The sequence below is a fragment of the Salminus brasiliensis genome, chromosome 5, assembly GCF_030463535.1.
Source record: "Salminus brasiliensis chromosome 5, fSalBra1.hap2, whole genome shotgun sequence".
NCBI lineage: Eukaryota > Metazoa > Chordata > Actinopteri > Characiformes > Bryconidae > Salminus > Salminus brasiliensis.
In genome coordinates, this window is record NC_132882.1 from 37,953,785 (window position 1) to 37,974,297 (window position 20,513).

General features: G+C 43.6%; 1 protein-coding gene across 4 annotated transcripts in view; it reads right to left on the reverse strand.

The window, feature by feature from the left end:
* agap3 (ArfGAP with GTPase domain, ankyrin repeat and PH domain 3) overlaps positions 1-20,513 on the reverse strand; it is a 137,201-nt gene that overhangs the window by 79,674 nt on the left and 37,014 nt on the right. For 2 of the 4 annotated variants that reach the window (XM_072680235.1, XM_072680234.1), the window contains exon 1: positions 3,945-5,743. The exons of the other annotated variants lie outside the window; for them this stretch is intronic. In XM_072680235.1, the coding sequence (XP_072536336.1) occupies positions 3,945-5,520 (1,576 nt within the window). In that variant the 5' untranslated portion in view covers positions 5,521-5,743. Of the gene's footprint in view, positions 1-3,944; positions 5,744-20,513 lie in introns of those variants that run through there. 4 annotated transcript variants of the gene reach the window in all.

A 20,513-nucleotide genomic window follows, 5' to 3' on the forward strand; every position in this document is an offset into this window, starting at 1 on the left:
TGGTGTGGAAATAAGTTTTTTCACTAGTGGTGGACTTTTGGAGCCCCCCCACAAAGTGTGTGTTCACCAGTAGCCCTGCACAGGGTTATGAAAAAGGGTGGGATCCTCTCCAATGTAAGGGTGTTTCTCTACTCGTCAGCTTTACCTAAACGAACCAAACACGAGCATGGGGTCACTCCCCCTTCGCAAAATCTAGCATCAACCTTCTCCGCTCGCTCCACTGACGGCATGCCGTCCGCATCTTCCAGCTTCATTACAGGTGAGTCTCCGTGAAGACCTGCCTATGTTTCTGTGCTTTAACTTCTTCTGTCTGAAGTTTTAGTTTAGCAGGCCTACCACACTCCACAGTGTTTTAAAACTAGTCACATTAGAACTGCATTCATTAACGCAGTCGCCCCAGGAAAGAAAAGATGAGTGAGAATTGGGCTACAGCCACAGTAACGTTACATTATTTTTATGTTCTGTGAAGTGTACATGATCAAAATCGTGGTTTAATAAGACAGGTTTAAGGATCCTGCGGTTAGATTGCAATAGATAGAATGCAAATATGTCAGTATGAACGCTAAGCAAACCTGGACTAAAATGTAACTATGCATAAATTGTTTTGCTTGGTCTGGACCAAACTACAAGCATCAACACACCTTAAAAATGCTGAATCTTAGGCTTAGGACAGAACGTAGGACAGAAATCAAATCAAACCCAATAATGATCACATTTACCAAAACTAAAACAAAAGTGAATGAGGCACTCAGAATTCATGTAGAATACAGAACATCTTTGTCTAGCACAGCATAGTGATTAGTGTTGTTGTGTTTGTGCCAGTTTTCACTTCACTGATCTGTCCAATTTAATCAAAATTATTATTCAAAGTCCCAGGGCTACGAGGGCCTCCTCCTTCTGAACTGACATGAAAAAAAAACAAAAACAGATTAACTGCAGTAAAGAGGAAGAGGTGAAGAAATCTCAAGAGACGTTACACACATTCTCAGTATTAATTATTAATAAATAAATAAATAAAAACAGACAAACGTTTCAGCACAAACTAATTCCAGCAGCAGCATAAAGTTCACTTTAATTGATTTGGGTGTTTTTGAATGTATACTGCAGGACTTGAGACCAGGTCATAACCAAACTCATTCGACTACATTAGTACCTCCTATGTGCTGCTAATCTGCAACAAGTGCGGACATGACTCCCTCCTGAAGCTGCTGCTCAAACAGCATGATATCAGAGCTGCCTTTCAATCTGCCTTCCAAATGCATGCGTCTAATGTCCCCCGGTGCCAAATTCCCATTAGAGACGCTGCAGGAATGACTGTCACCATTACTCAACTTACCACATTCACCCTCAGACTTGAGACTAAGCTAGCCAAGATATACATGTAGGAGCTTAACCGTACAAGCCATTGTACGGTTAGAGTATCCAGATCAGTGCAGACCATGCCGCCTTTCTCTCTACAGAACGAGGCGTTTGCTTCAGACCGGTACAGATTTTTTTTCTGCTAGAGGTGGTAGGGGTGGTAACCAGAGATGGCAAACATGCGTCATTAGTCAAGAAGGAGTTCAGAGGCAGAGCACATATCAAAGAGCTCTTACTCCAGGTGTAGCTCGCCACTCGAGATCTGCAGTTCAAACAAACAGAGCAAGTCCTGTTCTGAGCAAACTGCGAGCTGCAGAAATAAATCAATAATCGCATTAAACAACCAAGTTAACGTCACAATTTCAAATCTTCTGCGATACGTGACATGATGGCCCACCACTGTGAACTGGGCTAACCAATGGAACGACAAAAAAGAAAGCTGTCGCCAAACCTACAGGCTTCTGATACCTTTGTGATGTCAATCGTTCAAAGCCTTAGGCACTTTGAAGCAAGTTAGGAAAATAACCCTGAGCCTGGGTTGACAGTTACTGTCTCAAGCACAAACACACACTAAAAGCATAAAAAAAACACCAACAACCCAGAAAGAAACAGGTTGGAGACATGCCAACAAAAAGTGCAATAGACTGCTTTTGGATTAACCTGCAGTATTATGTAAAAATGACACCTTTTACATTACAGTGCTCGAACCCTCCCACTGCTTGCCCTTCCTGCTCACATTCTTGCTCCTCAGCCAGGCCAGCTCATTTACCAGCAGCTTGTGCCTAAGACGTGACACCAAAAACCCAACAAAGGAGCTGTAACCGAGAGGAGGTCTGCTCCTTGGCAGGTGAGGACAGGCAAGCCCACCCCTCCTTAGGGGTTTTGGGCTTTCGTCCCATGAGAGCCTGAATGCTGGAGCCATCTCCAAATCCGTTAACAGCTAGCTCGTCAATCAACGGGGGGGGGGGCAGGTCGAGACAAGTGTACCGGGCCGGGCTTTTGGTGGAACACGCCTTGGCTTAGCACAGAGAGGTCCGGAGTGTTAAAGACACACCTAGATTCTGCCGATTGCCTGCCTGACACATTCAACCACTCGATCTAGGGCGAGCTTCCGGGAAGGACAGTCTCTATAGAGACGGCAGGCAAAATAAAATCACAAAAGAGGCGTTGCTGTTTGGAAGTGTAAACCACTCCTTTAAGTAGCGAGTTCTGGCAGGGCAGTTCCTGTAACGCTGTGCTCAAAGGCAGTCATAAAGGCCTTGTGTAGAAAAGGCCATGTCAGAGGTATCAGAAGTGCCCTTGGTTATGTAAGACAAAGTTAGGCATGTCGTTGTTAATATTTACACTTGCATGAAACTCTTATCGATTTTCTCTTGAGGGCTGCTGTACTGGCTGAACACACTTCTCTTTCACGAAGAAGAGGGAGGAAAGGGAGGCACGGGGAAGGAGAGAAAACTGTTTTTGTTTGCCTCTGCATTTGTATAAGTGTTGAAACGTCATGGCAAAGTGACTCACGTAGGTGACAGTTTCACTAACAATTAAGGGCTGGAATACACTGGAATACACCACACGCTGTCTACAGAAGGAGAGCTAAAACCAGGGTTGGGATTGTCAGGGTTTTCTTCCATTGTTCACACAGATGGAAGAGCTCCAAACTTAGCCTGGAGTACTGCCAACATCATCCTTCTACCTCACTCCAGCCACCTTAACTTTCTTACCTAACTCATGAACTTCAGGAGAAGGCTATTTAAAAAACTGCCCATCACTCACTCAGACTTCACGCTCTCCACACATAGCACTGCATTTTAACACTTCGAGTTTTGCAGGGGGTGGGCAGAGGACATGTGAATGAACAAAAAGCTGTCCCCAAATGTGAAAGGGCTAAAAGGCTGAAGATAATTATCCATGTGTTCTTGACCATGGCAATACAGGGCAATGTGCTCCTCGGAGGAAATGAATGTATGAATGAATAAAAGAACGACAGAATACATAAATGGCTTGCTACAATCCTAGAACCTGAACAAAAATATGGGGGATAGGAGTATGACACAGCATTGTGGATATACTGCTGTAGGCAGCTTAGGATACTGTAGATCTAAGATGCTCTATACATGTGTGGGCAAAGCGTTACATGACGAAGTTACATGCATCTGCAGATAAACGCAACTACAGGCAATCTTTTTCTCTGGCACCTTTAAACATCATTCTATCAGTTAATCCATAGAGTATGCACTGTTCGTTAAAACATGCACAGTAATAATTTGTATTAATAATTTTATTCACATGTATATATACTGAAGTATTAAAACTTTGGAAGCAACATATTTGAGATAAAAAGGCTAATAAATTGCCTGACCAAACAAATCTCATTTACGGAGTTACTGAATGATGCATCTAACCTCTGGAGCCTAACCTCCATTTCCACATAACTCTTTATGGCTTTAGTAATTTGCCTGGATCTTTTCAGCCTAGCTCAATTTCCTTCTGGGGTCTGGACTCTTCGGAGAGAGCAGAACCTTTCACAATTGGAGGCTTGCGGGCTGCGAGGCTGTGGGAATGAGACTCATGAATTTAACACAGCTTACCTTGACCTTTGCTGAAGTCAATGCCAGTGAGTGTCTCTATGGCAACAGGCTGCATTTTTTTATTCCTGACTGGGGGATCTCTGCCAGCTGGTTGGCTTTCAGTGCAGGGCTCAGATTTGTTGCTGGACGACGGGCCCTTTCTCTTGAAACGACTTGTGATTAGCTGCCAAAACTTAGGCTCTGCCGAAGTTGGTTTTACGGGCTTGGTGAGTTTGGCAGGGGCTAAGGGGACCTCCATAACGGAGACCTTTCCCCTGCTCTGAAACTCAATGTACTGCTTACTCCTCTGGTCCTCATCTCGCTCATATGCAGGAGACAAGGTCCTGCCAGTCAAATAAGAAAATGGACGAGTGGAACGGGTCACATCCTCTCCCACACTTGTTGTCCGTGCCCTTTCTTGTGTGCTGTCTTGCTCTGGCTGGTTACGATTCCGTCTAACCCTTAGACTTAGGCTCCTCCGCAAGGAGCTGAATTTCTTCTTTTGTCCATCTGGCTTGCTGTAAGTAGGCGCAGACACAGCTGTAACCTCTTTATCCTGGGCCTTTTGGCCAAAAAGCCTCCATCTGAAGCCAGATCGAGGCAAGCTAGCAGCATCGCTAGAAGTGCGGTTAGCCAGCTCGTGCTGGGAAGCACTAGCCTCCTTCAGCTCCAAAACGGTCATGCTAACTGGCCGTGGCCTTCCACTCGTCCGCAGGGGCCGCCGGGCTAGGACCTCTTGTTGCGGGTATGGGGGCAGTCGGAAGGAGGGCGGCATATCCGGTTTGAGGCCATCAACGGTACGGAGCTCAGCTCTCCTGGATCTGCGCTGTGGGGGGACGTCCACACGGTCAGTTTTACCTCCGTTAGTCACAATCAGACTGCTGGACTGCGAGGCAGCCAACATGCATATACTGTGAGGTCTCCTCAACCTTTCCTGGAGGTGCACCGTCGTAATCTGCTGCTTTTGGGGGTCATCGGGGGAGCCATACATGCTCACCGTCCTCCTGCTGCCAAGGAGCTGCACCCCTGGGGTAGACCTTCGCAGGACCACCACATGGGGTTCTGCTGTGGCCTCTCCAGAAGCAACATTACAGTATTCCTTTACAGGTCCGTGGCCAACTACAGAAGTCGAGGTGAGCTCCTTTGCCCGCGTTGTTCTCTTGTCTGAGGCTAAGTTGAAATCTGCAACAGACAGATTAAGCTGGGAACTGTCCTGAAGCAGTGCAGGAAACCGGTCTGTTTTCATTCCTGGCTCTTCCAACCTCCCCCCTTCGCTTCCCAGCCCGCCCGTGCTGCCGCTCAGGTAAGGCCACCTGTCAAGCTTCTTCTCAGGCACCCTCCTCCTTTGCCTTAGGCTCTCTCCCAGTTCCTCCCGCTTTGCTGCCTCCTCCTTCGCCTTAATCAGCCTCACCTCTTCAAACTTGGCCTCTCGTATTTCCCCACCCTCTTCTCCACCTCTCAAAGACTCGTTCAAAAACACAGAGACTTGGTACACAGCTGTCTCAGCTTGCAGGTGCCGAATCGACACAGCTGTGCCCTCAGGAATCACATCTGTAGCACGGCTGCCGAGGACCAACATGGCAATGCCTGCTGACATCCACAAGCCCGGTCTCGCAAGGCTTCTCTTACTCCTCCTCTCTTTCCTTCTACCTCGTTAACACAAAACAGCTTGTGGCTGCTCTCGGAGTCTTTCACCTCCGGGCCACATTCCAAACACCGGCATAATCCCTCACCTCTGACATGTGAGACAGGGAGACAGGGGAGACAGGGGAGAAAAAAAAACAAAAAAAAAAACCTTGAGACAAGCTTCAGCACGACCTCACCAACACCTTCAGGAACCCCACAAGTGAGTGCTAAAGCAAAGCCACCCCTGGCATTAGCGAGGAGGACAAACCCACTACTTCTGAGGGCTTTTTTTGTGTGCCAAAAGCTGGGTTGTCTTCTGCTGCTGGCTGCTCCTGGATGTAGCAACGGTACATTCCTTAATTTCTCGGTTCATGGCATGAAGGCAAGAGGTTGAACTTCATGTAGTTCCAAGCAGGACAGCAGAAATGCATCCCAATGGCAACTTGGAGCAGAGATTTCCACAGAACCACAGTAAAGGAAATCCTGTGGGGGTTGTAGTTTATCAATGCAGACTGCAGCAGAGGAAAATCAGTGGAATGCAGGGAAAACAACAACGACAAGATCCTAGAAAACAATCTGTGAAAGGGCACATTGTACCCCTAAGGCCCCCTCTCTCTTGCTTGCTCGCTCCCAGTTTCTGTCCCTTTTCACCCCCATTTTTTTTCTCTTGCAACCACATGTTCTCGTCCAACTCAAAAAAAGGCAAAACGGGCAGTTCTTTGGCCAGGCTTACAGTGGGGAGAGCAGAGTGTCCAACACGTCCCCTCCAGGATTTTGGCTGCACTCAAGGGTTGTCGCTTTAAGGATTTCTCATGGCAAGCCCACCTGTGTGCAGTGTAGGTGGGCCGGATGAGTGAAACAGAGAGAAACAGTGATTTCTTACTAAGAAAAACTGCAGATTCTGCTTTCTCTGAGCAATGCCATACACGTATTCCACAAAAGTAATACTAAACCCCACATTTATTACAAAACTAAAACAGACTTGTACAAAAGCTTCAACCAGAAACATTTAAATAACAAACTGAACAAAAGAACAGCTTGTCATTCCCAAGTTATTATTTTATTAATACTCATTTATATTAACCCGGACTGATTCTAATAAAGATACAGAGAGCTTTGCTATTATTCCCATGTAATTTCAACATCCCTTATAAACATATCACATTTCTGTTGTCAGCCATAATTTTTCATTCCCAGCATGCAGCCCAAGTGTATCTTGGTGCTTCCATGATGCCGGATTTTAACTGGATACCACCAAAACCACTGAAATTCAATCAGATTGACCCGGACATATATTAGAGTGACCATCCAGTTTGACCCTAAAATCCTTGTCAAGAGGAATCTATGATGCAGATGAAAAGAGCACCCTCAGGTGGTTTCTAGGAGCATTACCCCTAACAGTTTCTAAACCCCAATCATTTTAAAGCATTGTATAATGACCATTAAATGGTACAAGCTATAGTCTAAATTCTTCTCAGGTTGTTAAAACACTCAACCAACCAGCAAAGTTGTAAGACATTTTTGTGAGTAATGACAAGCAGAAGTCATCTCAAGCTGGCATGGGAAAACAGCAGAGCACTTTCTGTCTGTCTCTCACCAGCAAAGAGAGGAGGCTAGTCTGCAGATCCGCACAATCTGTGGCCAAATCCAGCTTACTCTATTATGACAGCATGTCCACCATCTGACAGGCGCGAAGCACAGAGCTTGGCCGAGCTCAGTTCTCGCTGCTGACCTACAATTTTTTTTTGTTCTCTGAAAATATTTACATATATAGTAATGTCATAAGTCAAATCTTAAGAGAAGGTCTGTATGGTAGCCCAGTGGGTTTTTTTTATTTATTTATTTTGAAAACTGTTTACCACTTTTGCCATCTTGTCCACACAGTAAAGAGATCAAGTAACACCACCTAGATTTGTTGTGTGCCACTTCCTAAAAGGAACATCGCCTTGTAAGATTTAAAGGCTTAAAGGGACTGACAAATTATTTCCTTCAAAGGTGCCCTAGAATGGATAACTGCATCTGGTGTTGTGACATCCCAGAGTTTTATTCTAAGGTGAAAAAAGAGGGTTTTTGGGAGCTTAGCCAAGGTTTTTTGCCCTAACCAAAGGCACATGCTTACTATTTGCACATCAAGAAGCACCTAAAATACTGAATACATGCTTTTGAATAAATCTGGTTTTAGGGCCTAACATGAATACACTACAGACTGCCTATTAATGCATGTAACAGTCATGACATCTACTATAAAAGCACCATACATGGACCTAGACTCACACTTCATACCTTTTCATACCCCCAACATTATTAATGTTAAATATGAGTCGTAATAAACTGAGTGATAACTTCATGGAACATTCTATTGTGTATCTATCTGTGTACCATTTATCGCAAGATCAAAAGTCATATTATTCTTTCAGGTGGAGTACAAGATCAGGGGTCCAGTTTGGCCATGAACAGCATAGAGCACAATGACCTACAGAGGTAAAAACATCCTCCAGCAGTTTAATTCTATAGGAATTCAATCAAAAACACTGGTTTGCTAACTGCCATGTTCCAATTTGTAACTCTTCTGCAGCCACCAACTCGAACCAAAGGCCTGATGATGTTCAATAGTTGTGCACCAGGGTCTTAAAATGTTTCCAACTACGCTGTAAACTTCTGATCACAAGTATAGTTAAACAGAATTTTGCTCTTATTGGACTACCTGGCAGCACAACTGTATAAGGTTTTGCATACACCCAGCATTGACATGGCATGTCCATGGCAAAAGGCCAGTGCCTACGGATTTCATATTAGTGTTCATTATAGAGTACAGTTGTTCGCTTCTTTCTGCAACACATGGTGGTGGTCTTTTTGCTGCCAGTGGAACTGGTACATTGCACAAAGTGGATGGAACAATGAAGTAAGACCAGAATAACCTCAACCCATCAGCTAAATGGTTTTAACTTGGACACAACTGGGTGCTTTAACAAGTCAATGACCTTAAATGTACATCAAGAAAGGAGGACAACAAGTCCCCAGCATGATCAAAAACATGGTCAGATCACAACTGTAACAAATATATGGACAGGAACAGATACATTTCAGCACAAAACAGGAACACATTTAAATAATACAAAACTCTAAAATCTAACCTTTGAGTGAGAGGAACAAGACATAGAAAACAGTTTCTATGATAATCAATAAGGTTACTACCAAAAATCCCTAATCTCAAAAGATCACTAAAATGGAATGTAAAATGGTTATTACCTGTGTCTTCAAAACCAGGGTTGGACACAACCTGAGCTTCATCAGTAATCAGACAGTCTCCTTCACTCCACGGGACAAGCTGGTGCCTGGGCCGCCGCCGGCCACCAAAACACAGCAGCATGGTCACACTGTACCACTACAGGTGTTAAGCCAGCAGGCACCATCGATCACTCCAATCGAACTAAGCACATCCTAACAACCGCTGGGTCCATTCCAACCATCCAAGTAAGAAATTTCCTTCACAGTCTCTTCTTCCCCCCCTTCATTTAAATTTCCCCCTGCACCGATTGCCTATTTGCCCAGGGACTGAGTGACTTTAACCTGAGGACAAGCATTTGAACTTCTCTACCTGTTAAACCTGCCCCGCTTAGAGGGAGGGAGAGCTGGAGGGAGAAGAGGTTTCAGGTGCATGAAGACATTTCCGCTTCCACTAATCCCTCATAAGGAGAGGTCAGTGGCCTCACCTGCTACCTGAACTTAACTCAGATCAGGATAATCCTTCACCAATAATAAAGGACTGAGCTGGCTCACTCCAGAGGTCTCTCCGCATGCTCAGTTACATACAAACAAGCAATCACAAGCCACTGATTTTCACAGATTACTCTGTGACTAACTGAAACTAAGCAGAAACTGGTTCTGCATGTCTGAGTATGTTTGCAATGTTTCTGACGCATCTCACAGTATCACAAATGTTACCTGTCCTACTACAGTTTATGTGGCAGGTCGAGTGGCATAGGGGCACTTCCAGAGTAGAGGAGAAGCAGAACTTATCTACACATTCCTCACTTTTAACCTTATAGCACTTTTTTACTAGTATAAAACTAATAGTGCCCAATATAACATGTTTTTTTTGTATTTATTCTGGGGTTATTCCAAGGGTAGAGTGCTATTATGATTCTATTGTCAGGGCCATACACAGACATTCAATGCAAAATGATTCTAATTTTCGAATTGAACAACAATTTAAAAGGGAAGGTTTGGACAAAATGCAAAATGAACAATTTCACACTTAACCCAGACGTGTTCCAAATGTTGCTTTGTTAGTATTGTGCCGCAGCCAAAAGTTTAACATTGCTAAACGTTTTCATTAAGGGCTTCCTTAAAACTGTGTAGCATCTCGTCTTGGACAGCATTGACATGGCATGTCCATGGCAAAAGGCCAATGCCTATTGATTTCCAGTTAGTGTTCATGATGGAGTACAGTTGTTCGCTTCTTTCTGCAAGAGCAACACCTCATTCGGCACTCTCAGGACTCTGAAATAAACATGCAAATAGACTCTTTATATTCCACCCATTTTAATTACGCAGGCTGACAGAAATGTCTTTTCCACCATTCTTTCTGACTGTCCTTGGGGAGGCACGTTTGTAATTGGCAACCACAGGGGAAGGAAAAAAAATTTGAGGGGAAAAAAAAAAAATAAAAAAACGGCCCAGCAAATCTAATTAAAATACTTTCATAGAGAAACTCATTAAGGTCAGATAATTAGGCTGCTTTGCTTCTTGCCTTCTTTTAAAACGTCTTTTTTAGATGCAGTCCGAGGTCAGCAGTACGCCACGTTCATTCTCCTCCTTTGTGAAGACGCCTCCCAGCAGTTACTATGGCAGCTTGCCACTGCAGTCCTGTACCTGGATTCATAAAAAGCATCAGATCCCACTCACCACATGCAACCGCAGCTAATCGCAACTGGAAAGTCAAAATCTAATCCTGGATTAACTCTCTTGCTTTGAAGTTGTGCTTGCAGCCACAATGCTAGCCGAGGTCATTGAGCCGATTTTCTTCCTCGTGAGGTATTCAAAACAGCCCTCGATGAAAAACTCAGCTTTTCCAGTCCTTCTGTACTGCATGTGAATAATGGGTAAATGCATCTGGACATCTGATAGACAGCACTTATTTTCTACACACACACACACACACAGACTGTGACCGAGACAAAGACAGAATAAAACACACTGAAGTGGCCTTCTAACAGAAGATGACCCATGCTTCCCCACTAGGGGGCAGACATGCATCTCTCAGAACTGCCTTGAATTCTGCCAGTGACCATCAAAATTTCATCAGTGCTGAGAACGACTGCTCTAGATCTTTCTAAAGATTCCATTTCTCACGCTATTCTTTAGTTTCTAACAGCAGCATGTATTTGCACAAATAACAGTGTTCGGATTAGATTCAGTGAATCTTCAAGAGCCCACAAATAAACACACACACACACACACACACACACTTCAAGCATCTCTTGTATAATTTCTCTGACAGGATTCAGCACCTGGCGGACCCTCTTTCAGTGGCAGAGGCACTGAAACTCCCTCCAGCAGCTCTACAGGAGGCCTTCTGGAATGCTTAGTGGTAGTGACAGCTACGGCTAAGCAGTGTGTTACATAAGCGTGCACACAACTCCGGTGTCCAGGTACACTGGTCATGCTGGAGACACTTCTGAAAGAGCATGCACCTATAAGACAAATGCTAGAAAAGACAAGGGGGGGGTTGAAGAGAGCTAGAGCGAGAAACCTGGGGATTGGGACACAGTAGCAGGAAGAGAAGGCTGCGGTAATGTTACGTAAGTGCAGACAAAGAAACCATCAAAGACAGCCCAGACTGAGAGATGCAAAATAGAATCTTGATTCGCTTGCTATCAAAATTTAATTCCCTCTCAGTTTTTGCTTAATTGATATGCTGTGGAATGTTTTTCTGACACATTTGGATGATATAATGATTGCAAAAATGAGCCCTAGGGGAAAGTAAAGGAAGGCTAACTTGTATTTAATATATACATAATATATACAGAATGCATATCATAACCTTAATTTATGGTTGACCAGCTGCCTATGGGGAAGTACTTTCTACTGTGCTATGCTGTAGTATTTAGTTGTAAATACTTTTCACAATAACGACCAGAGATGTTTGTTCCACACTTATCAGCAGGCATCGGGCATCTTTGCTGGTGATTCATTGCGAAGTCTGCAATGCAGCCATGTACACTTCCAGGGGCCTTTTTGCCTTCTGCCTTATCATAATTAAGTGAAATGCATCCACAGTGTTCTCCTCAGTTTGACTGAACTGAATAAAGACTCTTTTTCGTTCTGCAAGGTAAAGTGGCAGTCATTATGGTTTGGGGGTATTCACTTGGATTGATGTGCGAATTTGACAGTTGTTGGATATGCTAGTTTGTAGCAAATGGTGGCAATATGACAATTTGTAGGTAATAGCAAAGTGTAAGTGTAGTAAGTTTATTGTATGTGTATTGTATGGGTAAAAAGTCTTAACACCAACATTAAATGTTTGGCATATGGTCCACCCCTACAAAACAAAACTACAGAACAGCATTTTAGGTTCACCTGAAAATACAGGGCATTTAACAATTCAAATATATTAGTATACATCAAAAACACACACGGCAAAATGTGTAAATGTAAGGCCTTTTAAAATCCCTGCTGGAATTACATTAGGTTTTAATTTCGGTCTCATGCTAAAAGATATCAGGAAATCCCTAAAATTCCCTCACCAATTTCTTTTAACATGTTCAGTATTTGAAATTGTTTGTTGATTAAAAGAAAAAAAAATCTTTGAGGGTGAAAATGCCCAGATACGAGTTTTCATCTCAGGACACAGTGTTTTTTCCATTTATAACGGGGTTGTGAATAGGCACTGTTTTTAACACCGCAACAAGAACATTATGATTATTATTATTCATTCACTGTTATTTTGTAATCATTCTACAGTTCTGAACAGATGGTAAAGCCGGTTGGCTAGTGTTAGCTCTTAGCCTAGCAAGGATACCTTCTCACTTCCCCGGCTTTCGCTTCCCTACTCGCTGCTTTTGAGCTGACCTTCTGTGGACACTGACACACAGCAAAGCCATGGTCATGAGGCCTGGTTATCCCAGATCTAGCTGAATCGGCCGATGATGTGCATGCTCAGTGTTATTTATGCGCCATCAGGGCAACGTCTGTTTTAGAAAAATAACACTGACATGCATTAACCGACGTGGCTGTTGCGTTTTACCACAGCTTTTGAGGTTAAAAAGCTTTAGCTAGCGGGCAGGGTGTGTGTAGATTTTTGGGGGTCAGGAATGTTATGAATCTGTCTGGGGTTTTGGAATTGTTCCGTTTTACTTTGCCCCGATTTTACTTTTGAATGTAGAGACAACGGTGTATGAGGTTCACGGTATGTCACTTTTATATACCGATCTCTCATTTAACTACGACAATAAAAACACCGTTTTCCATTTTCTGGGGCATTTTTATAGCAGACATTCTGAATAGGACTGCCACACGGCCAGAATTCAAATGCAAACCGAAACACAAACCACGGGGCTTCTCACTCTAAAATGATCCATCATATAATGAGATAATGTACGCTTTCTGACAGAAGAGATCAGCTCTTTCCTGATCACTTCCTACTCCCAGTTACGTCGTGTAGTGCACCATGCACATGCCATGACGCCCAATCCGGCAACACCAGAATTAGGCCCACTACTGTCAGACTGCTATTTGGACCAGTTGATGACTACGTGTCAAACAAGTGACTAAAGTGCTGGAGCCTACGCTCTGGCGAACATGAGTCAGCAACAAGGGAAAAAAATAAAGAAATAGAAATCACACACAAACACACTTCCTCTTGTGAGTAACCACAGACCACGCAATAATTACAATCTTCATCACTGCTTTCGAGGACTCAGTAACAGAGGACATATTTAAGCAATAATAAAAAAGTAGAAAAGTAGTTTACAGAAGTCCCCCACTGGCTGCTAACGCTGTTTTAAGCCACATTTTTACATTTTATACATTTTATACATTTGTAACAGGAGATTATAAACTGTCAGAAGCCAGAGTTGGTAGACTCAGAAAAATAACAGGCTGGCTAGTTCTGTTGAGAAATCGGCCAGTGGACGGAACTGAATAGACTGTGCGTCACACCACCACAGTAATTCCTGGCAGTGGAGATCTCCCTCTATTATTTACTGTAGTTTTTCCCCTTCCTTTTTTTCTTTAATGACAGTAAAGACAGGCACTCAACTCTGGCATGATACAGCACCTTTCAATGGTAATAAACAGTCAAATGTGACTGTTCCTTAATACAGATTCTGGCAAGTGTGATGATTAACAAATGTCGTTGTAATTGGTGGGGTTTAAGTGTCCAGTATTTGTTAGCTACATTAGCCAACACTCTTGGAGAAAAAGAGTTCAAACAAAACAAAAACAGCTAATAAAGAACCCCCACAATACATTTCTTATATAAGACAGGATAAAACGAGAAGCAAACGTCAGGAGAGAGAACATGACTTGGCAGACTGAAAAAGTCACTTTCTGATGACCGCCCACAAAAGGGCGCTATACAGCATGCCATCCACAGATGACCAATCCAGATCAATCCTTCTCTCTAAACACTCGTTTAAGAGAGGAAAGGCTAGTCCCCCCCCCCCCAAACACCAGCTCCCATTTCAACACCAGTTTTAACAAGGCCTAATCCACTCTGCTTTACTATTCCCCTCCTGAGAGTCCCGGACACCATTTTAAAGGCTAGTTTATTACTTTATTAGCTGTAGTGAAGATGATTATATGAGCTCTTGGAAAGGCAATAAATCAACTGAACACAAGAGCAGACTTCAGCAGCAAAATGTACCCAAGTGTTGAGCTGAGAAAAGTGTTGTCACTAAACAACAGTATGGAAACAGGACCAAAGATTGCTGTAATCCTAAATTTGCTCAAAGTGGCCCGGATCCGGATCTCTGTAAAAACGCTTGGTCACAACAGTTGTTGAACAGAACTACATAAAATAAATAAATAAATAAATAAATAAATAAAATAGATTTGTGAATTATTTATATTATATTATTTATCAATCAAATGCCTTAACCCGCCCCCCGAAGAACCATGTCCTGCTTATTTTTGTCTTTTTTGGAGGGATTGGGCTTGAGCTTTGAATGTTAAAATACAGTTTAAAAAAAAAACACTTCACCCAATTTTTATTCCTTTTTTATGCATGTTATTTATGACATAATTCAGCAGATGTCTGTTCAGAATGAATGAAAATAAAACCCAGCCTTACTCTCAGTCACGGCAAGGGCAAGACTGACTGGCTGAACTACCAGCAATCCAGCACAGGATCACACAGGTTACTGAACATTTTCATGAAGAGTTGATAAAAAGCAATACGACATGCAGGAAGAGACACACACACACACACACACACACACACACAACATAAAAACATTAACTTCTGCTTAATGCTGCAAGCATTCCTGCCTGCCAGGATCACCATGACAACACGCATCAAAATGGCGGACTGTTTCCATGGAACCAAAGAAAGTGTGTGCAGGAATTGTGAGGACTTCCATTCAGGCCCCTCACAGATGCATAAAAACCTGCGGTTGTTTCGCACAGGCACCTTTAACCGAACTACCGTAAAGGCCACTCGGCACCACTGTTTCTTTTTTACTAGGTTTTCTTTACGGCTGACCTGGCTTAAGCGGAGAGAACCGTTGTGAGCCTGGTCTGACGGCTAAAAAGGAAAGCCTCCTGTGGGGCGCACCTTGCAACACTGAGGATATATGAAGATAAAAACGTCCCCACTGTGCTGCGTTCCATAAACAGGGGTGTAGTCCATGGTTATTCAGCAACATTAATGGCATGAAAGGGTAACCGGCAGGTCCAGGGGCCAACGGCTTCCGCAGCAATAGCACCAAGACGCCGCCATAAAAGGTCATACGGGCACCCTCATCCCAGACATACTCAATCAGTCAATTACTGCGACACTTGTTTTCTCAGGGGTTTCTGGGCCAAAACAGAAACGCAACACTGCGGACTTGCAATTACACACATGCGGGCACGTGTGCGCACACATTGTAAGAGAGCTATTTGCAAGGTGCAGAAGGAGAGGGAGAAGGAGATGGGCGAGTTGTTGGTAATTATGCTTGCAGTAGTGGTGCCGTGCGTAGGTGGCTCTTTAAAATTCAGCAGCTCTACCGACTCGTGCGCGTCACAATTCTTCTACTGCGGAGAAAATGATAGGTTTGAGGATGTCTGTGGGAGGCTGTTAGAGAGAGAGGGAGAGAAAAGAAAAAAAATTCCAGACGCTTCTCCCTCTCTCTCTCTCTCTCAATGTGCGTATGTGTGTGTACAACTTATAGTAAAATCTTAAAGATGAGCTTTACATGTGTGTGAACATGAAAAAAGGCAGACGGATAAAAATATGGGAGGGGAGCTTGAGAGAGACTGCGATCTTAGAGAAAGAGTGAGTAAGGAAGGGAGGGAGGGAGGGAGGAACGGGGGAGAGCGAGAGAGTAAATAAAGAAAATAAAAGAGATGAGAGTAAAATGGCGTGATCGCATGGACAAGCAAGAAAGAGAGAGAGACTGACTAGGACTCAGAGAGACGGAGACACAGCGAGAGTTGCAGTGTTGCGCAAACAGTGTGCATCTGAGCAAGAGGGAATGCAAGAGAGAGAGAGAGAGAGAGAGGGAATGCGAGAGAGAGAGAGAGAGAGAGAGAGAGAGAGAGAGAGAGAGAAAAGCTGGGAGTACAGCCAGAGGATGGGGGAGGATAGAGAGGAGAGGAGCTGAGCTGTAGAATTGAAGCCTATGAGCGTGGGTTCACCGATCCATTCCTCCACACTCCGTGGGCCCAGAGCTCAGAGCTCTAGAGAAACCTCCACAAAGGGTAGCAGAGAAAATCCACACACAGCAGCCTTCTGCAGCACAGCTAAAGTGTGTGACAGGTGCAAGACATCCTACAAACCACCCCTGATGTGTGCTAGGCGGTCTAAATCTTTACTGTTTTAAACCAAAATAGCATTCTGAAACACAGGAAAAACACTGCTAGTAGCGCATTCAGCACACAGTCCCTCTCACAGGTACGTACGCCTCAGGAAATCTGGACGTGTGCGTTGATCTTGCGCCAGATTAAGGTTACCTATGGCCACAAACAGCAACGGCATTCGCCAGACCCTGAAAGCAACAGCTCATGCCGTATCAAAATAACATGTCTCACTACGTTCTGTTACATGTATAAATCGTTATCTAGGAAAAAGGGACAAAAGCACAGGCACAAAAGTTTAGGCTTCACTGTCAGGCAGTGACTGAACCCACATTAGCAGGCCTTTGTGATTTACTCTGATGTCCTGAAATGATTGTGGAGTTGAAAAATGCTCAGGTGTCACAAAGCATCTGTATTTGTTGATGTGCAGTTCAGGAAACAGTGTGCGTGCTTCCATTACAGAAATGGTTTAGAATTTTTGGGCGCTGCATGATGCACGTCACCTGTGCCGGGCTTCATGTTATATTGAGAATGTTCTTTTCAACTCTTAAGGTTAGCTGGATTAATCTACTTTTCTCCACTCTCCTCCCTGCCTTTCTTTTGTCGCGTGCGTAGAGAGGGGAAGACCGTGCTGGCAGTCATCACGTCTCCACTTCCTGTATTCATCGTTTTAAATTATAAACCCTCAGCAAATTCTGAAGTAGAGGCAGCAATAATTCCACAAAATAACAGGGCTGTAAATAGGTTTGTAACACCAAATGGGAGCATTTTTAACTCCAACCCAGGACACATACTATTTATAAGCGTTGGTCCCATCATCAGGTGGTTATAAGAACTGTGGCCCAGGTCTCAAGCAAGGTCACACAAAAGTCTATTAGCCTTAAGGACAGAGGTCAGACCGTTTGTGTTTTATGCATGCAGGTCAGTTCAGAGTGATCTGTTTAGACTAATGACCGACTAAAACAGAGACAGTCTTGGCTGGATATTTTTCTTAGAATAATAATCCACTTTCAAACTAGCACCGATTATATGTGTAAGACCCTTAGCTATGATGCTGTGCCTAAATTGACCATATCAGTGTCACTAGTGTACTGGGATGATGCTCTAGCTGAGGATTTCTAAGTTCAAGTGTACATTAGAGATCAACTAATACATACAGGAACAATACATGACAAAATAATATTTTTATAAATAAATGCTAACGCTGTAAAAATAGACAAGTTAAAATACACACATATTTGACTTAGTGACACATGCTGGGAACTGCCATAAACAGTTTGCAACATAATTAATGAATATGATGTGTTTATATATTGCATCGCATTATGGCTGCGACTGTAAAGCGTGCACTGCAGCCGTGCCTAGCAAGTCAAATTTCTTCAAAATGGCCAGACAATACAGCGTATAATCATCTAATAATAACCACGCTCACTGCGAGACAGACACTGATCGGATATGACACCCTGAACAGGGTCAGACGGGGCTCACTCCACTCGGAGCAGCAGATAACAACAAAAGAGGGAATGAAATCACTGAGCTGACCCCAACTATTCAGTGACTGCATCAAAAACTACCACCTTACTTGGTCAGTTCTCTCAAAACCGACACAAAGCATGTACATACAAGTTTTGATCCCCATGATCACCATGCAGATAAACAAACAATGTGTACATAATTTGTCGTGTTCATGAGAAGAAGCCGGTTAGCAAGATCTGGCTAACTGGCCTAACACTTGCACTACTTAGTCTTTGCAAAGATGGTGTTTCGGGGGGGGGGTGTCAAAGCTCATCAAAGACCCATGTCTGATAAGCTCATGGTTACTTCTTTGTTCATTCCCTTTACCTGGTTTTTCAGTGGCAGCTCTTCAGACCACCTATATTGTAGGTAGTGATGAGTGTGAAGAACTTTTACACCAACTTCTTTAAACATTTAAAAGGTTCTTCTCACACACACACACACCATTAACAAAATTAATAAACATTTTTTAGAAGTGTAGAAGAGTGTAGGAGGAAAGCACTCCTGGTGGACATCCTGGACTCCTGTACTAAAGCCTCTACTCCATTAAAGACCATAGGACTTGCTACAGAGGGAGAGAAATTTCAAACGGTCAATCAAACAGAGAAAAGAGATTAAGAAACAGGGAGAGTTCTGGATTAGAGTTTTGGTATCGCAGAAGTGCAAAAACAAAAGATTTGCCGATGGGGGAGATAAAAATGAGCAGCTGGTTTCACATCCATAGAAATAAGTAAGCACATTCCTCGCAATGCCTTTCAAAAGCCATCCAGGATGTCCACCAGGAGTCCTGGCCAACAGCTGTGACCAGGAAAAACTCGAAATCTGCTCAAGAAGGCTGACTGCAACAGTCTGGGTCATATGGGCCCCTGCTTGCTCAGCCTCCAGAGCCAGTAGAGAGAGAACTGAGACAGGCAGAGAGGCAGACAAGCCAATGGAGGAGATGCACTGACTACAGGCCATTCAAGGCTTTTCTTGTACTTTCACTCAGGGTTTATCCATAAAGGCTGTTTGGTACCTGCTCACTGACTCATTCAAAAACTGGAGTCAAACAGATAGAGTTATGGTCAAAGGTTTACATACACTCATCATAGACATGAAGGTCATGGCAATACTGGGCTTTCAATTTTGTTGAACTATTCTTTTTCTGGGGCAAAATCAATGTACAACCTACATCTTTATTAAACACCGGGTCAGAAATATACATACAGCACCTCTAATATTCCTCTAATACTCCTGGTAGCCATATACAGACGTCTGGCAGAATTCTGGTTGGATATTTGACCACTCTTTATTATACTTTATTATATATAATACTCTTTATCTATTATTATTATTATTAGCCTGCTTTATCCATCCCCAACGACCCTCGATGTGTGTTTGCAGTCAGTATCCTGTTGGAACACCCTATTGTATGCAAGTTTTAACAGTAGCCCTCAGGCCTTTCTCATTATTCCATTCACATTATTTCCTTTCATCAGTTTTCACCGGTGCCACAACATCCCCAGAGCATGATGCTACCACCACCATGCGTAACAGTTAATACAGTGTTCTTGGGGTAGAATGCCTTAACATTTACGCAACCTCTACTGCTTTACTGTTCAGAAATAGCTCAAAAGAAGACATTTACATTGAGCTGATTAATCTGAACTCTAAACACCATCAACAATACAATAACAACTGATCATGCCACCAAAATCGCCCAAGCACAATGGATCTACAGCCACAGCACAGAACCTGGTCTGAACCAAGCTGCTTTTTCTACAGCTGCTGTATTTTACTATAATAGGATGTACAGGTGTCTTGTGTTCCGGATGTAAAGTTATAGGGAATCAGACAGGCTGGATCTGCTTTGTGCGGAAACCGGACTCCCGGGGCTGTCGTAATGTCTGAGCTGTTACACACTTGATGCTGGTGATGGCTCAACATCGCTGCATGCTTTTGATGTGTCATCCTCTGCAGGCCCGGTGTGCGCAGATCTCACCGGGAACATCAACGCCAATTCATTTCCACTGCAGCATGTGTTATTATCGTGCACAGCCTCACACACACACACACACACACACACACACACACACACACACACACACACACACACACACACACACACACACACACACACACACGTCCAGGGATGGATCAAAGGAACACGGCTGGTATCTGAGAACATCTCCTAGTACGCCAAAATGACAATATAAACCTTCACAATGAAGAGCGTGTGAGCGAGAGAGAAAGAGAGAGCGAGAGAGCGAGAGAGCGGAGAGAAAGAAGAAAAAAAAAAAAAGAAAGAGAGAGAGACATTTTCACTAACAAGGCCAAAGTTGAGGCAGAGCACCTCGCCTTTCCAAATCCAGCATGGAGCTCTTGCCTCAGCAAAGTCCTGAACATGGCAAAAGAACCAGTGACAAACAAGGGCCATCCAGTGGTTGACTTTGTAATGACAGAAAATCA